The 15,249-nt window shown below is 37.6% G+C and overlaps 1 protein-coding gene across 2 annotated transcripts in view; it reads right to left on the bottom strand.

Moving 5' to 3' along the window:
- Window positions 1-15,249, bottom strand: part of nlgn4xa (neuroligin 4 X-linked a) — a 139,010-nt gene that overhangs the window by 23,731 nt on the left and 100,030 nt on the right. For both annotated transcript variants that reach the window (XM_082164018.1, XM_082164017.1), the window contains one exon: window positions 1,462-1,647. In XM_082164018.1, the coding sequence (XP_082020144.1) occupies window positions 1,462-1,647 (186 nt within the window). The remainder of the gene's footprint in view (window positions 1-1,461; window positions 1,648-15,249) is intronic.

The following is a 15,249-nucleotide window of genomic DNA, read 5'->3' as shown; positions in this document are numbered from 1 at the left end:
TCGGAGAAGGATGCCAGGTGAGTCCTCAGAGTCACCATAGGCAGTACCTAACTCGCAGTGAGGGCAGTCGCCGTCAGCGAGTGCGAGAGCTGCGTGATCAGGAAAAGGGGCGTCTTGAAAAAGACGCCCAGCTCTTTTAGTGCAATGGGAGTGTGTGTCGCGGCGGCGAGCACACACACATACATAAACACAGTAGCAGAGAAAGGATATAATGCCGGAAAGCGCAGCAGGAAGGCAAGGAAGGCGGCGCGGCCAGCGACTTCAGTGACTCGTCCCGCTGAAGGTGCTCTCTTTCAGACGGCGCGGCTTCTTCTCCAGCTCCAGCGATGCGTGTGCTTCGCTTGAAGGATGAAAAATCAGATAATAGCTGCCTGCGAGCGATATTTATAGGCCTAGACCACGCCCATTTCGGCGGGACGTGACGCAGCGGGCGCGAAGTGCCCTGATTGGGTCTGACGTCACGCCAGGCCTCGCTCGATAGGCTGCTGCAGTTGCCGCAGAGCAGCCAATAGGCGCGCGAGCTGTCTCGCCTATGTCTGCATTGCTGCTGCAACGCGTTTTGCATTATTACAAAATTAAGGATAATTTTTGGCTTCAATATCTCGCGGAAAAGGATTTTCCCCTAGCGTAAGATATCTTACGCAGTACGAGAGACCTCTCGTAAGAGAACACATCCTACCATTAACTTGACCAAAAAGATAATGAGCGTGAGGGTACATTTTAGGGGCTGTTTGCACGACACCGTAAAAACGTAAAACTTTGTATGCGTTTTGGCCGTTAATTTACATGACAACAGTGTTTTGGGTGCCTGAAACGGGTTTCAAAGTGCACGTTTTTGAAAACGGTCTCCATGTAAACAACAAAAAACGCGAATCTCTGGAAACGATGACGTCATGCACATGTATATATTACGTGTTCAGCCTATAGTGTTTCATCGCCATCTAATAGTCTGGCAGCAGAACAGGGTTTTTAGTCGTTTTCGCGGATTCGTCTGAATGGGAATCGTTTTGACAATGATGTCGTCTGTACGCAGAAAACTCAAAGGAAAAAAAACTCTCTGTTTTAAGTGTATCGTTGTCGTGTAAACGCACCCTCAAATAGGAACTCAAACAAGATTATTAATTGCACACAGCTGAAGCAAACAAACTCATAATGACCGAAAAACCATAGCAACCAGAAAGTGCGGGAATATAAACAAAGGAAAACAGGAACTGAAGAAATACTAATTGAACTAAAAGTCCATGAACTAACCTAAACTGAACATAATGGTGACAGATGTACACTATCCCATAAATTCAGACGTTATATCTCACAATGTGACTTCATTATTATTTTATCTCACAATTACCCATTTTATTTTTTTGCTCCCGGGTCAGAAATGGGTTTGATGGTTTGATAACAAAATGGTTTGATAACTTTGTATTATGTCTAATTGTCAGTTTATTACAAAATGCTTTTTACCTTCTGAATAGTGTGACAGGGTCAGCAAGCTTACACAGGATGCCCCAGCTCCTGATCCAAATATAGTCACCCTTTTTGGGTCGCCTTTGAAAGCCTGGATATTCTCTTTGATCCACCTGAGTGCTTGGATCTGGTCCAATAGCCCATAATTCCCTTTGGCTGCCTGGTCACCTGTACTCAGGAACCCTAGTGAGACAACAAACATACAAAATAATAATTATTTATTTTCAGAAAAAGAAAAAAAAAAAAAAAGGAAGAAAAAAAAAACAGAAAAAGCTTTTAAATGTTTTACGTTCAATTAATGCATTGCATATTTTCATCCATTATTTAAATAAAAAATAAAACGTTTTTTCCCTTTCCTTTTTTTTTCCTTATAACCTTTTAATTCTCAGGGATCTGTAGGCCATTTGATTAAAACTTGTTTTCATTCTAATTGTCCTTCGCTTGGCACCTTCCCTCCCACTCAGAAACACATGTACACACAAGAATCACCACACTTGACATCTGAATAGGCCAAGCGCAGAATTCTAAAAAGAGACCCTTAATGGCATGCCACGGTTACTTCATGTTAAGGGCACTAATGGGTGCCCTTGAAATTGTCTCATTATTTACCTCTGGACCCAATCTGTCCCACTACCCTTTCACCAAAGTCATCATTGTGAAGAAAGAATCAAAAAGACACCACTTTGGGTGCAAGAGCCATGCTGTTAAGGAACAGAGGGTAGTTCAAGGTTGCATTTTAGACTCTAATAGGGTTATTTGAATGCCTTTATGGAAAATGCTGAGGTTACTTCCATGTTAATTGATACAATTTATCTGCTCATTCAAAGTTGAATGTGGAGGTGCCTATAATTCCATTGGGTTAAGGGTAATTCACTCAAATGACATACAGGCTTGATGGCATTTTTTTGCGGAAATCTCTGTCTGGATGAAAGCTAGATTCTAATCAAAATTGGCATTTGGATTGCTAAAGGAGGGCAGTCCCTTCTAATTAAATGGTGATTTGTCTTTAGGCTTTGTTTGACAAAATCACTCTTTATTTGAAGAGACACTACATCAAAGTGACAACATACAGCAACAGATATTTCCTCAAAGACGTTTAAATAAACCAAATTGCTCCGATCAGCTTACAGTATGCATGACAACCTCTTTTAACAGGCTTGTCAATGTGTACAAAATCACAAACAGGTTGACAAATTAGCTGACTGTCTTAAACCCATTAGCAAGACCCAGAAAAGCCTCAATGGTCTCAATTATGTTCCTTTGCCCGGTCTTGGATCTCCGATCCTGGCCTCTGGCAAAGGCACTTTCCTCGTAGACCCGCTTAGGGGCTGGTCCCAGACAGCTCTGGACAAATAGGATGAGAAGCATAGAAAGCAAAACTAGCCACTGTAGCTTTTTGATAGAGGGACAGATCCAGTTGGTCATGCCTACACAGAAGGGGCTTGATGTAGTAGAGGGATTACAAAGCCCTGAACAGCATGGGTACTGTAGCTCAACTGGATAACCCAAGGCAATGGTCACATACATAATGTCATAATGATAGTGAGAAGAAAAATCTGAAGAATGAATCTCACTGTACACCTTTATAGAAATATTCTGCTAGAAAGAATTGGAAAATACAGTATGTCAGCGTGCAGATTGTAAAGAATCCTTCCTCAATACAATCATCATGATCCTACAGCTAGCCCTCATTCAGTTTCATGATTCCAGTGAAATTGCCAACAAAATGGAATGATGCTGGCAATATGATGAGGCACACCTGGTGCACACTGCATCTTGTCCACTATTGTGTCTCTCCTATTTTCAACCTGATTTCACAACAGTCTATTCATGTGTTACTCAAGACCACTTCTAAGGCTGGGTCTTTGAACAGACATCATAATGCCTGGATAAGTAAGGACTCTATCACTAGACTGAATAAATACTGAAAAGGACCACAAAGGAGATAGTGAGACACATCATGAAAATGTTCTTTTCTTTGAACATCTGAAATGAAGTTTGATGAACTAAGGCACAGGTGTCAAACTCAGTTCCTGGAGGGCCACAGCCCTACAGAGTTTTGTTCCAACCCTGCTTCAACACACACACACACACACACACACACACACACACACACACACACACACACCTGCAGTTTTCAAACAAGCCTGAAGGACTTGATTAGCTGATCAGGTGTGTTTAATTAGGGTTGAAGCTAAACTCTGCAGGACTGTGGCCCTCCAGGAACTGAGTTCGACACCCCTGAACTAAGGGATACAGTTATCAAAATATCAAAAATCAAAATATCCTACCTAGCATAAAAATACAATGTGTTTGTTTATATATAAAAAAGGAAAAATTAAAAGGCTGGAAGCCTTTGTTAATTAAAAAAAAAATAACTTAGGGTCCAATTCTCACTATTAACTAGCTATTAACTATGACTTTTGTGTCAATAAACTCCTAATTACTGATTATAAGGTAGTTGATAAGTTTAGGTATTGGGTAGGATTAAGGGTAGGATTAAGGGATGTGAATATGGTCATGCAGAATAAGACATTAATATGTGCTTTATAAGCACTAATATGTAGTCAATATCCTAGTAATATGCATGTTAATAAGCAACTTTAAATATAGTGAAATATAAATGCAGAGAATTGCACCCTAAACTAAAGTGTTACCGTATACAACATTAATTCCTTAATGACTATATATAAATCAATCAATTCTATTTATTTTTTCAATTGATTTGTGGTATTTGTCAGGAGTTAGTAAGCAGCAATAAAGCTACGGGACAGGATTAGTGAACTTCATCCATCTAGTTTACTCGTAACTTCTGTTCTCCATATGTTAAGTCATTACACAACAGTTCAGACATCCTTTCAAAACAGTAGTCCACAACACAATTCACTTATAAACCCACCATAATTGTTTTAATCTAAATATCAATAGGCCTAGTATTTGTATTAATGACAGCAGATTAAAGATTTCATTATATATTTTTTTTACATTAAAGTATCTGTCTTCTAATTTAAATTGTAATAAACTAATTTGTTCAAACAAGCATGTCAAATTATTTTATCTAAAACACAGTTAATTGTGACTAGATTAAAGTGTGACCCTCTATACTAAAATATACAGTATATTTTCCCGAATAGTTCTTACACAGTAATAGGACAGAACAGAATGTCACTTTATCCATTAATGTGATTAAAGAAGGAATTTACAAAGGAAACAGGGAGAAAAATTAATCATGGTGGTGATTAATTGATTTCAAAAAGGATGTTCAAGTCTTCATTTTATTTGTGAGGAAACATTTCAAAATTTTATTTGTAGTGAACTGAGAAATAAAACAGTCTTTCACAGCATGGTGTGCGATAATAAGAGCCGTGATTCAAGGCATTCAATGGAAAACTGCACAAAAAAATGCTGACAATAAGCATGGGACAATCGACTGGCATGTCAATTCTGCACTTTTTTGTTGATCTCCAAAAATGTTTTCATTGAACTTGTATCTTCTGCAATGTGTTTTGCTGCAGACATCACAGATATAAGAAAGTCAGGAGCTTTTCAAAGGGCCAGAAATACTGAATATTACATAAAGGTCAACAAGCGCATCATGCACCTGTTCACTGAAGGAGCCCTACTGGCAGTCTCTGACTTGGTGCCCTACGTGAGATAAAACCAGGTTGGGGAAAGGAAAATAACATAATAATTAATGACTTAGTAGTTTATATATATATATATATATATATATATATATATATATATATCAGTGACCGTGCATTTCACACCTGGGCCTGCAGGGGTGTCCTATCTGAATTAATAACTTTCAATAGTGTAGCAGCGCACAGACTCTCTATGTTGTGAAATTGCTGTTTATATTTTTTATTTTGCACTGGCAGTTATAGAGTAAATGCGGTGAGTTCGGAAAGGCCGGGTAGAGAGAAACGAGCGAGTGAGTTCGGCTTGTGCGTTAGTGGTTCCGTTCCGAAACGGAGCCTTCCTTGTCTTGTCCTTCAAATGTTACAATAGTCCCTTGTCAGACATTACAATAGTAGGGGGAGACCGGGGATGGTTGTAACACTTTTTGCTTCAGCACCTATAACTCGTTGAATTTTTTAGCTTGAGTTCTCAAACCTTTATACAAAGTACCCACATTTGTTTACTACAAATGGAACCAATTCAGCCCTCTACAAGAATATCAAAGACCTTGAAAGTTGATGTCAAATACATGGTGTTCCTTTGTTTCAACCTACCCCACTACCGGGATAGGTTGTAACACATGCTGGGGTAAGTTAACAATACACAAATGTAAAAATGGATGCCATACCATATGATATTGTTCAAAAACAGATTTATTGAAATAAAAGAACAATGTCTTTGTCTCTCAATAACAGACTATGTCTGTTTGACTCGCATATGTGTGTGTGTGTGTGTGTGTGTGTGTGTGTGTGTGTGTGTGTGTGTGTGTGTGTGTGTGTGTGTGTGTGTGTGTGTGTGTGTGTGTGTGTGTGTGTGTTTACATTTGTCTACTAGAAAAAAACATACTTAACTGTACACTTAATAATAACACTAGGCTACTACAATGTACCTAATTAAATAACATCTTTGTACATCTTTAGGTCTAACAACAACAATAAAAAAACATGTCTGTGTGTGTAAATTAATCTACTAAACAAACATACTTAACGGTATACTTAATAAACACTACTACAATGTACCAGATTAAAGGGGTGTTATAATGTCCTTTTCACAAGATGGGAAATAAATCTCTGATGTTCCCAGAGTGTGTGAAGTTTTAGCTCAAAATATCCCACAGATATTTTTATATAGCATGTTAAACCGTTTTTGTGTCTGTCCCTTTAAATGCAAATGAGCTGCTGCTCCCAGCACAGAGGGCGGAGCTACAACAGCTTGCACTCACACAGACATGCACTGAAAATTGCAAAAACTTTTAGCCTTTTATGTTCAAACCGGAGTCAGACAATGATGGAGAGACTCAAGAAGAAGTGACAACGTAGAATCCAAAAGGACATTTCTGAATGGTTAGTTGATGAATTCATGTAGCTTAGGCCTATGTGTAGTTATCTTCTAGTCATTGATTAGCATATTCTGTCTTGATAATCTATAAATCCTTTTCCGGGGGTGGGGTTTATGCAAATGTTAGGGTTAGTGATGTCACTAACCCGGGAGGAATGTCGTATGGTCCCTACCAGCTGTTTGTTGTAGTCCTAAAAAAGCAATTTCTTTAAAAGAAAATATCTCCCTTTGCTCTGAACTTTGAGCATTGTAACTTTGTAGATCTTGTTTATGCTCAAACAGCAACATGACACAATAAATAAAGTTAGAAAAGTGAAATCATAATCAATCAAAGAACATCTTTGTACATCTTAAAGTCTAACAAAAAGTAGCATGTCAATGTGCGTGTGTGTCTATGTGTGAATATTCTTAATCAGAGTCGCAGTTCTGACAGATGAATGATGCTGGTAACCCTGGAGTGTAGGCTTGATGGGCCCAGAAACTGAATAGGGCACATTTCACCCAAACCTTCTTTGGCTTTGAGTTGTTAAATTGCTCCATGCAAACCACTTTATATAAAACACTGGCAGGGACACCTCTGTAAGTCTTTATTTATTCCATGCCCTAGTTATTCTTTAAAAAACATTAAAATCAAGATACTTATTTGTTATATTCTTTGTAATGGGATGGTTGTAACACTTTTTAAATAAGTGTTACAACCCACCCCATCCCTGTCAGCCAATGTTTAGCTAGCTGTATTAGCATAGTGGTTTGAAATTAGCAGGGGGGAAATGCATCACATATTGCCTAAGAAACTACTGTTTAATCTAATATAAGTCATATAGTTTTATCTGCAATAGTACAGATACTAAACAAAATATAGTCTTGGTCAAAATTTTTACTTTTTGACCTCAAAATCAGTTTTTTCTCTATATATTCTGCATGTGCCTGTTTCCAGCCTTGACCATCACCATGATGGACCGGGGAGGAAGAAGGAAAATACTGAAGTGATCACATGACTCATATCTTATCCCTTTTTGGTGGAATTGATGGTGTTACAACTCTCCCCATGTTACAACCATCCCCGTTCTCCCTACTATGAATGTTTAAAAAAAAAAATCCAAGAAAAATTAAGAAAATCTTATTCGCCACGGGAAAAACGGGGGGAAAAAAGCATTATACTCACCAAACCTGCTGATTACTTTTTTACACAAAATCCATCCTAATTTCTTTCCTCAAAAAGACTTAAATTACTCTGTTGTACAGGATATCTGTGTGTTTCAGTCCCAACAACATTTTATATCGCCATCGAGGCTAATGCTGAAAGTCGAGTCTGTCCCGTCGTATTTCTGGCATAAGTTTTAATTCGCTTTAGGGCTGAGAGTGTCTGCTCGACAGAAGCAGTGAACACAGGGACAGTCACCGCAAAACATGATGTGTACCGCTGCCCCATGCTCTCACACAGATTTTTTAAGGAAATCAATGAGCTCAGCGGGACTTTTGCCTTCAAAATTAGTCATGGCATACATTACAGTCAGTCAGTTCTGTTATTACCCGGACAGATCGAATAGAGTTCCGTGACTCTGCGTTAAGCTGGATGGCTGAATAAGGGATTTTTTCCGGTATGTTTGAACCTGGGGTCGAGGAGGGAAAGAAACATTAATTTGTGGGTTGAAAAACTATTAAATCTACAGGAATATATTTTAGTTTATGCAGTTCACTACAGATGCGGTTAGCTAGCTCAGCCTCTGACTACCAGTAATAGCACGCTCTGACCATCCAATCAAAGGACGTGAAAATGCCGACGTTATTGTACGCCTGCTAGATGGCCCCAATGCAGTCAAATCGAAATATGATTGGCTGTTTAAATATGACTGATTATCCGATTGGTTAAAGCAACAGTTTCATTACCATTCATTTTAAGCTACAGGCGCCTGCACTATTGATTCTGAAGGCCTCAAGGCAGGTTTCTTTGGCCATGGCAACACATGATAGCTGAAAGCAGCACAACCAAGAGAAAAGCTATGAAATTAAGAGAATGGACTATTCTGATATTGTGTTTAGGCCATAAGAGACGGCCTGACGGCCGAATATATATATATATATATATGAAGAGTTCAGATGCAAAAGCCTCTAAATGCCATCTGAAATTTTATTTAAATTCAATAATTTCACTTAAATGGCAATGAAGATTACCTATTAATTGTCATTTAAGTGAAATTACTGAACTTAAATACACAAGCTTGATAAAAATGATCATTCTATAAGAAAATTTCAGATGGCATTTAGAGGCTTTTGCATCTGAACTCTTTTTTATTATTGACAGATGACAGTAGACTAGCCAAATAAATGAAACCCAAAGCCCTTTTAACAAGTAGGCCTATCAATAATTATTTATTTGTTAAATTATCTGCAATAAAAATCCGTGCTGCAGGACTATCCATTTATTTAGCCTATTCAGTTTAATTTTCTATTGATTATAGATAGGACTTTATAGTTTATTTATTCAAATTAAACTGCATGTTTCTATTGATTGTGAAGCTAGACATTGAAAATTGCAGATCAAGCGCATGGGGCGAAATGCTTTTTCTTGTTATGAATTGTATCCTATTTTCCGTTATTACAGTTGACTACGCGAAGTGATATGGAACTGTAATGCGGTCAAGACCTGCCTGGAACTACTTTAGCCGTGCGTTTCCCTGAAAATAATGCACACCTTAGAACGTTCGTCAACCAATCAGATTCAAGCATTCAACGGCCCTGTAGTATAAATATATATATACAGTAGAGAGAGAGAGAGAGAGAGAGAGAGAGAGAGAGAGAGAGAGAGAGAGAGAGAGAGAGAGAGAGAGAGAGAGAGAGAGAGAGAGAGAGAGAGAGAGAGAGAGAGAGAGAGAGAGAGAGAGAGAGAGAGAGAGAGAGAGCTCATTCTAAAGCTTAATGTGACATTATTTTCTTTCTTTTATTTTTCCCCTTTACAAAGTATTACATTAATACTTGGCCACATGTTCTGGACAGTTTTGTATTAGTGTTTGGATAGACACTACGTAACATTCAACAAGGATTGATGCAGATCCCGGTATATTGTTCAAAGTAAGACCCTCACTAATCCTTTGCTGTATTAAATGGTGAAGCCAGCGAGAACTGCACGCTGAAATGTAGGTCACCTCTCCAAATACTATGGAGAGATCAGAAGGCTGAGCGACAGTAATAAAAAGATCTTGCCAGACTCACAGCAAGCTGCTGTCGCTAAAACACTTCCAAATGTATTCCAACACACCTCAGCAGGATGTATGGAAGGAAAGGAAGCTCACGCTGATGTCACCACTGCGATGTAAGCAGAACAATTATACACTATAGCAATAATTCCCAAATATGTCTGCAATGACAGTTATGACTTATAGAGGGGCAGTAAAGTAAACAGGGAACTAAGAGCATGAGAACATAGTTACTTGATAAGAGCAGTAAAAAAATAAAATAAAACATTCTTAGGATAGAAGTGCTTGTTTATTTGGTGGAACACAAAGCAGACGTTAAAGAGATAGTCCACCAAAAAAAGAAAATTCTGTCATCATTTACTCACCCTCATGTCGTTCCAAACCTGTGCATGCATTCCTTTTGCTGCATAACACAAAATAAGATATTTTGAAGAATGTTGGTAACCGAACAGTTTCCTATTGACTTATTTTAATTTTTTTGGTCCATACAATTGAAGTCAATGGAATATATTATTTTACATTCTACAGAAGATCATTTCCTTGTTCCACGAAAGAGTGAAGATAATACAGGATTGAAGTAAATTATGACAGAATTTTCTTTTTTTGGATGAATGATTCCCAATACACCAAAGCAGAGCCAATCAGCCCTATCAGCAAGTTGCGTAGGGCCCTGCAAATTACTCAAGGCCCCGCCTCCCCCTTATGTCAAAGCGCGTCAATCAAACTTTACAACATTGATGAGGAAATTAAGTGAAAATATCCTTCTGGTTACGAAAGAGAGGTAAAAAAATACAATAAGAGTGGATTGCGGGAACAGCAATCAGATAGACTTGTGTTCTCTCCTCTCCAAGTTTGATGTCAGAAAAGAACAGAACATTTAAGTAGATGTGCATCTCTCTCTAGTCTGTCTGTCTGTCTAACCCAGCTTGGCAGTGCATCTTTTGGTCTGTCTGTGTCTTGCTTGCTAATGCTGGCCACTTCCAGGGCTGTGTTCTGTGACTTTGTGCCTGACAAAAAAAAAAGTGAGAGTGAAATACAACTATTTATTACATTTGATAAATGACAAAGGGCAACGGTGTTTGTTTATAAACTGCAGCTCGGAAAAGATAACCGCGCATCGCGCGTTAACATGCATTCATGTGCACGAAATGAAACGCGCACTTTCCAGCAGAAATATATGTGGGGACCAGTACAATATGGGCGTGATGGCACTCCTCATTATAGGCGCACATACTTTTAAAACAAGACAATGATAATCTAGTCTCCAAGTCAGTTTAGTTACCACTCTGCAATAAAGCAAGATGGAAAGCAATGTATTGACATTGACTATTGATTTAAAGGCAATATATCATATAAAATGTTGATTGGCTGGACATACTGGTCAATATGGATGCACATCCCTCAGTAAATAATAACCATCAAGTATCAAGTATTGTTTTTATCATTTAAAACACAGTGACATGCTATGGCAAGCCATTTTAGCTTTTATTCATTCACAGGATGCATTTTTTATCTCAATTATTAAATTTGTAATATTTAAAATGTGAATTCTTGATATTAAGAATGTACTTTCTCTAGAAACAATGTCTATTTCTGATATCAGGAATTACATTTTCATTAGTACTAGTTAAAGGAGGGAGGATTGTAGTGGGAGCACTGGGGTGTCAGGTGTGACTGTGTGGCAATGGCAAATGGTATACATGGCTCATGGGTCAGGTAGGAGGTCCCCTTAACATAATTTTGTTTAGGGCCCCAGGGAGGTCAGGATCGGCTCTGCACTAAAGTTAACAAAGGATTAAACTATTGTGTGAAAAATAAACAACAGCTTTGGCTCAAGCAATCAGCCAAAACTAAAACCTCAGGAATTTAATGTAACACAGTCACATAATCTTTTATGTACCTTTTATACTGGCCTGTAAGAGGATGGAGGATATAAGCAACCATAAACTATACAGATAAACCTCAGGGGAGGAGGAGAAAGGATAAGAATATTAGTAATCTCGAGGCTGAATCAAAAGTTACACGTTCTATGTGAATGTATTAGATAATATTTGTTTTCTGTTATATGATGTTACTGCCATACTCAGAAACAAAAGGGACTGTACATAATATCTGTTTATATTTATTTATTTATAATAAATATGTATTTCTGTACACATACAGGTATATTGAAAACCAGCTATTGCTTTTGTCCTTTAGATTTTTAATGACTTTGGGAGCTGAAGCATGAATCGAAAACACCTTGTAGCTAAATCTTAAAAACCTGACAGCTCAGAACTTTGTACACATTTATTGAAAAGTTTCTGCAATATGCAATAGCTCTGTTTACTTTGTGGCTTGCCAATGACCTGTGACCTTTATCACTATGAGTTTCACAAACATAGCTTTAACACTAGAAGTGCCATGGCGGTCATTTTGACCGTTTTGAATTTTATATCTGCAATAACTTTGTTGAAAAAATAAATAAAATCCTGCCAGTACCTGACTTTTCCTAAAAGTGTCTGTATTTTCATTTAAAATGTTTTTCATATAAATTGCACATAAGGCAAAAAAACAAATGAACATATTTACCTATTTCGGCCATAGACGGTCATATTGACCGCACTGAATTTCGCGGTATTATTATAGGCTATACCAATATACAATAAAATGTGGTAAAAATACACAAAACATATTCAACAACAAATCATTTAAATGTAATGATATTCAGAACAGAACAAGAATGAAAAAATAACTATAAACAAGCCAAAATGAAATACTTTATAAGCGAAAGTGAAAGTAAGCGGTGTTAGGCTCACGTAATTCTCTAATTAGAATCAAAATGTTTCAACATTTGCGATGTATTTGGATGGTAAACTATTTTAAACTAAACTACTTTATTATAGGCTTTGTACTTCACTCACGTTCCAATATCGACGGAAAAAATCATCCTCTTCACACGTGCAAAATGGTACGAATTGTACGAGGCTATACTGACTATATAAACAGAGCAGTGGAATTTGTATATGTTAGGTTGACTATTTTATTATGGCTATAATGAACAGGCTGCAATGTCAAGACTGCAATGCTGTAATATGGTGTGTGTGTGTGTGTGTCAGCGGGCGCGGGCGCGATCGAACAGTGGAAACATGAAAACATTGGCTACTCCGTTATTTTGTTCATGACATCTACAGATATTATTTATAAATGTATAATTAAACTTGTTTAAATGTACAGTTTGGTGTTGTTTTGTTTTTAAAATATATCCTAATACAATAAATGCATTAATCTCTCAATTGGGTATGTATCATTAAAGATATAGAGTTTGGAATCTAGCGGTCAAAATGACCGCTTGCGGCAGTTCTAGTAGTTATGGAATTCTGGCACTTCTAGTGTTAATCAAGACACAATCATGCTAGAACTTGAAGACTTTGTATCTTAACTACATCTGTCATGACGATGAAGATAGATGAACCCAAAAGCAGACTGAATGCTCAACACACAATTTATTGAAGACAAAACAGAGAAAACAAAACCCACGAGGGGGCAAAACTAAGGATGGCTGAAGCGAAACAGTCGTTCCGAAGCTTTGCGAGATCCCGAAGCGCAGATGTGTCGAAACACTGATCCGAAGCGTGATTCGAAACACCCATGTCACGTGACTATGACCAAACGAAGCCTCGAAGTGTTTCACTAGTGTTTCATCAGGTGTGGTCCGCCGAATCAGCGTTTGATTGACACGGTCGGGAACAGACCACACAATCGCACATCTGTATAAAAGTGAAATAAACGCATTTTGACCTCGTGGGTTTTTGTGAGAGGAGTTTGATTTTGAGATAGCGGATTTTTGGTGATATAGTGACATAGTGCGATTTGATTAGTTATAGGCAATTTAGACTTACATTTAAATTTACACAACACATTGACTGATAGGCTAGAGACAGACAGAGTATACATATAGTGACACATTAATAGATACATAGATATAAATATATATAGACAGCTAGATTAATAGATAGATACATATATAGATAGATTACAGATACATATATACATATATTATAGATCGATACATATATAGATACATAGATTATAGATACATAGATCGATTCATATATAGATAGATTTGGATAGATAGATAAAATGGAGGCTCCCCAGAAGAGATGCCATACATCAGTGGTGTGGGAGCATTTCCATTTAGAAACCCCAAATAAAGTGAGATGTGTGTATTGTGATCAGCTAGCCTACTGCAACAATACATCATCCATGATGCGCCATTTGACAAGCAACAAGTGTCCCTTGTGAGAGGATTTTTTCAAAGGCTGGAGAAATTATCTGTAAAAAAAGAAGTAGGCTAAGTCCTTCCACAGCAGATAAATTAATATTTTTGAATAAAAATCTCTAAAAAAGTGAGACATTGTGGCTTGATTTCTTTTATTAATATTCATTTTTCATGACCAAAATAACATTATGCACAGTGAGGAGCCTATAGGTTACAAGCTTCACATATTAGAACATTATAATAATAAAAAAACAACAAATTTTTTTAATGGCTCGTCAAGGTTGTTTCAGATCAACACCTGCAAGTGACCACTAGGTGTCACCGTTGAGACGGGTGTCGGATTGATTCGAAGCCTCGAAACAATATGGCACATTTGGTTCAACTGTTTCATTGGTTCACGAGGCCTCGATTTTGCCATCACTAGGCAAAACAAGACTAGAGGCAATAAGCAAGACTAAGACTAGATGATAAATAAAGACTTGAACTTGACTAGACAGGAACTAAGAACAAAAACAAAACATTAAACTGGATTCTAGACAAAGTACTCACAGAAGCGTACCATAAAGATAGACACACAATGATCAACCGTGTTAGACAATGACCCAACACAGGACAGAGAACAAGAGGGGATTAAATAGAGGGACTAATGATAACACAACAGGTGAACCTAATACAGTGATAATTTCGAAACGAGGATAACAAGGGGGCGGGGTTAGACATAGACACGAGACAACACAAGCACATGGCCTAGCTAAAGGCCATGTGTGTGAACATAAAACATGGGTCTGTCATGATCCTGCCTCAGGACCAGGGAAAATCAAAGACTAGAAGGCAGAATCATGACATATTAAAGAGAATAACTGTGAGAAAAATAATGTATATTGATTTCATTTCTCTGTGATGACACCCTCTAACATAATGACTGAATAATAACAGCCACAATCATCAAAACTTGTCTTTAATGTCAAATCCTCATTTTGTCTTCAATACGTACATTCAGCACCAGTCATTAACTAATGTTTTTTAATCAAAATATGCAACAGAGGGGAGAGAAATGGAAGGATAAAGGAAAAGAAAGCCCGTATTCTGACAGGCTGATGGTAATAGTGTCTAATTGTGCTCACTGTCAGGAATCCCTTTGGCTCTTAGATGAAATGTTAATTTTCTAAGAAGGAGAAGTGAGAGGAGCGTTCTGGATTAGCTCAATTGAGGTCAGGTCACGCACATACACAATACCAAGAAGTTTATTCAAGGATTTATTGGTTACTGTCTTTGTTTCAGAATGACATATGAAGAGCGGTAATAAAG

The sequence above is a fragment of the Leuciscus leuciscus genome, assembly GCF_965113295.1.
Source record: "Leuciscus leuciscus genome assembly, chromosome: 3".
NCBI lineage: Eukaryota > Metazoa > Chordata > Actinopteri > Cypriniformes > Leuciscidae > Leuciscus > Leuciscus leuciscus.
The sequence above is the reverse complement of the archived record's forward strand: the minus strand, read 5'-3'. Positions and strand labels throughout refer to the sequence as shown.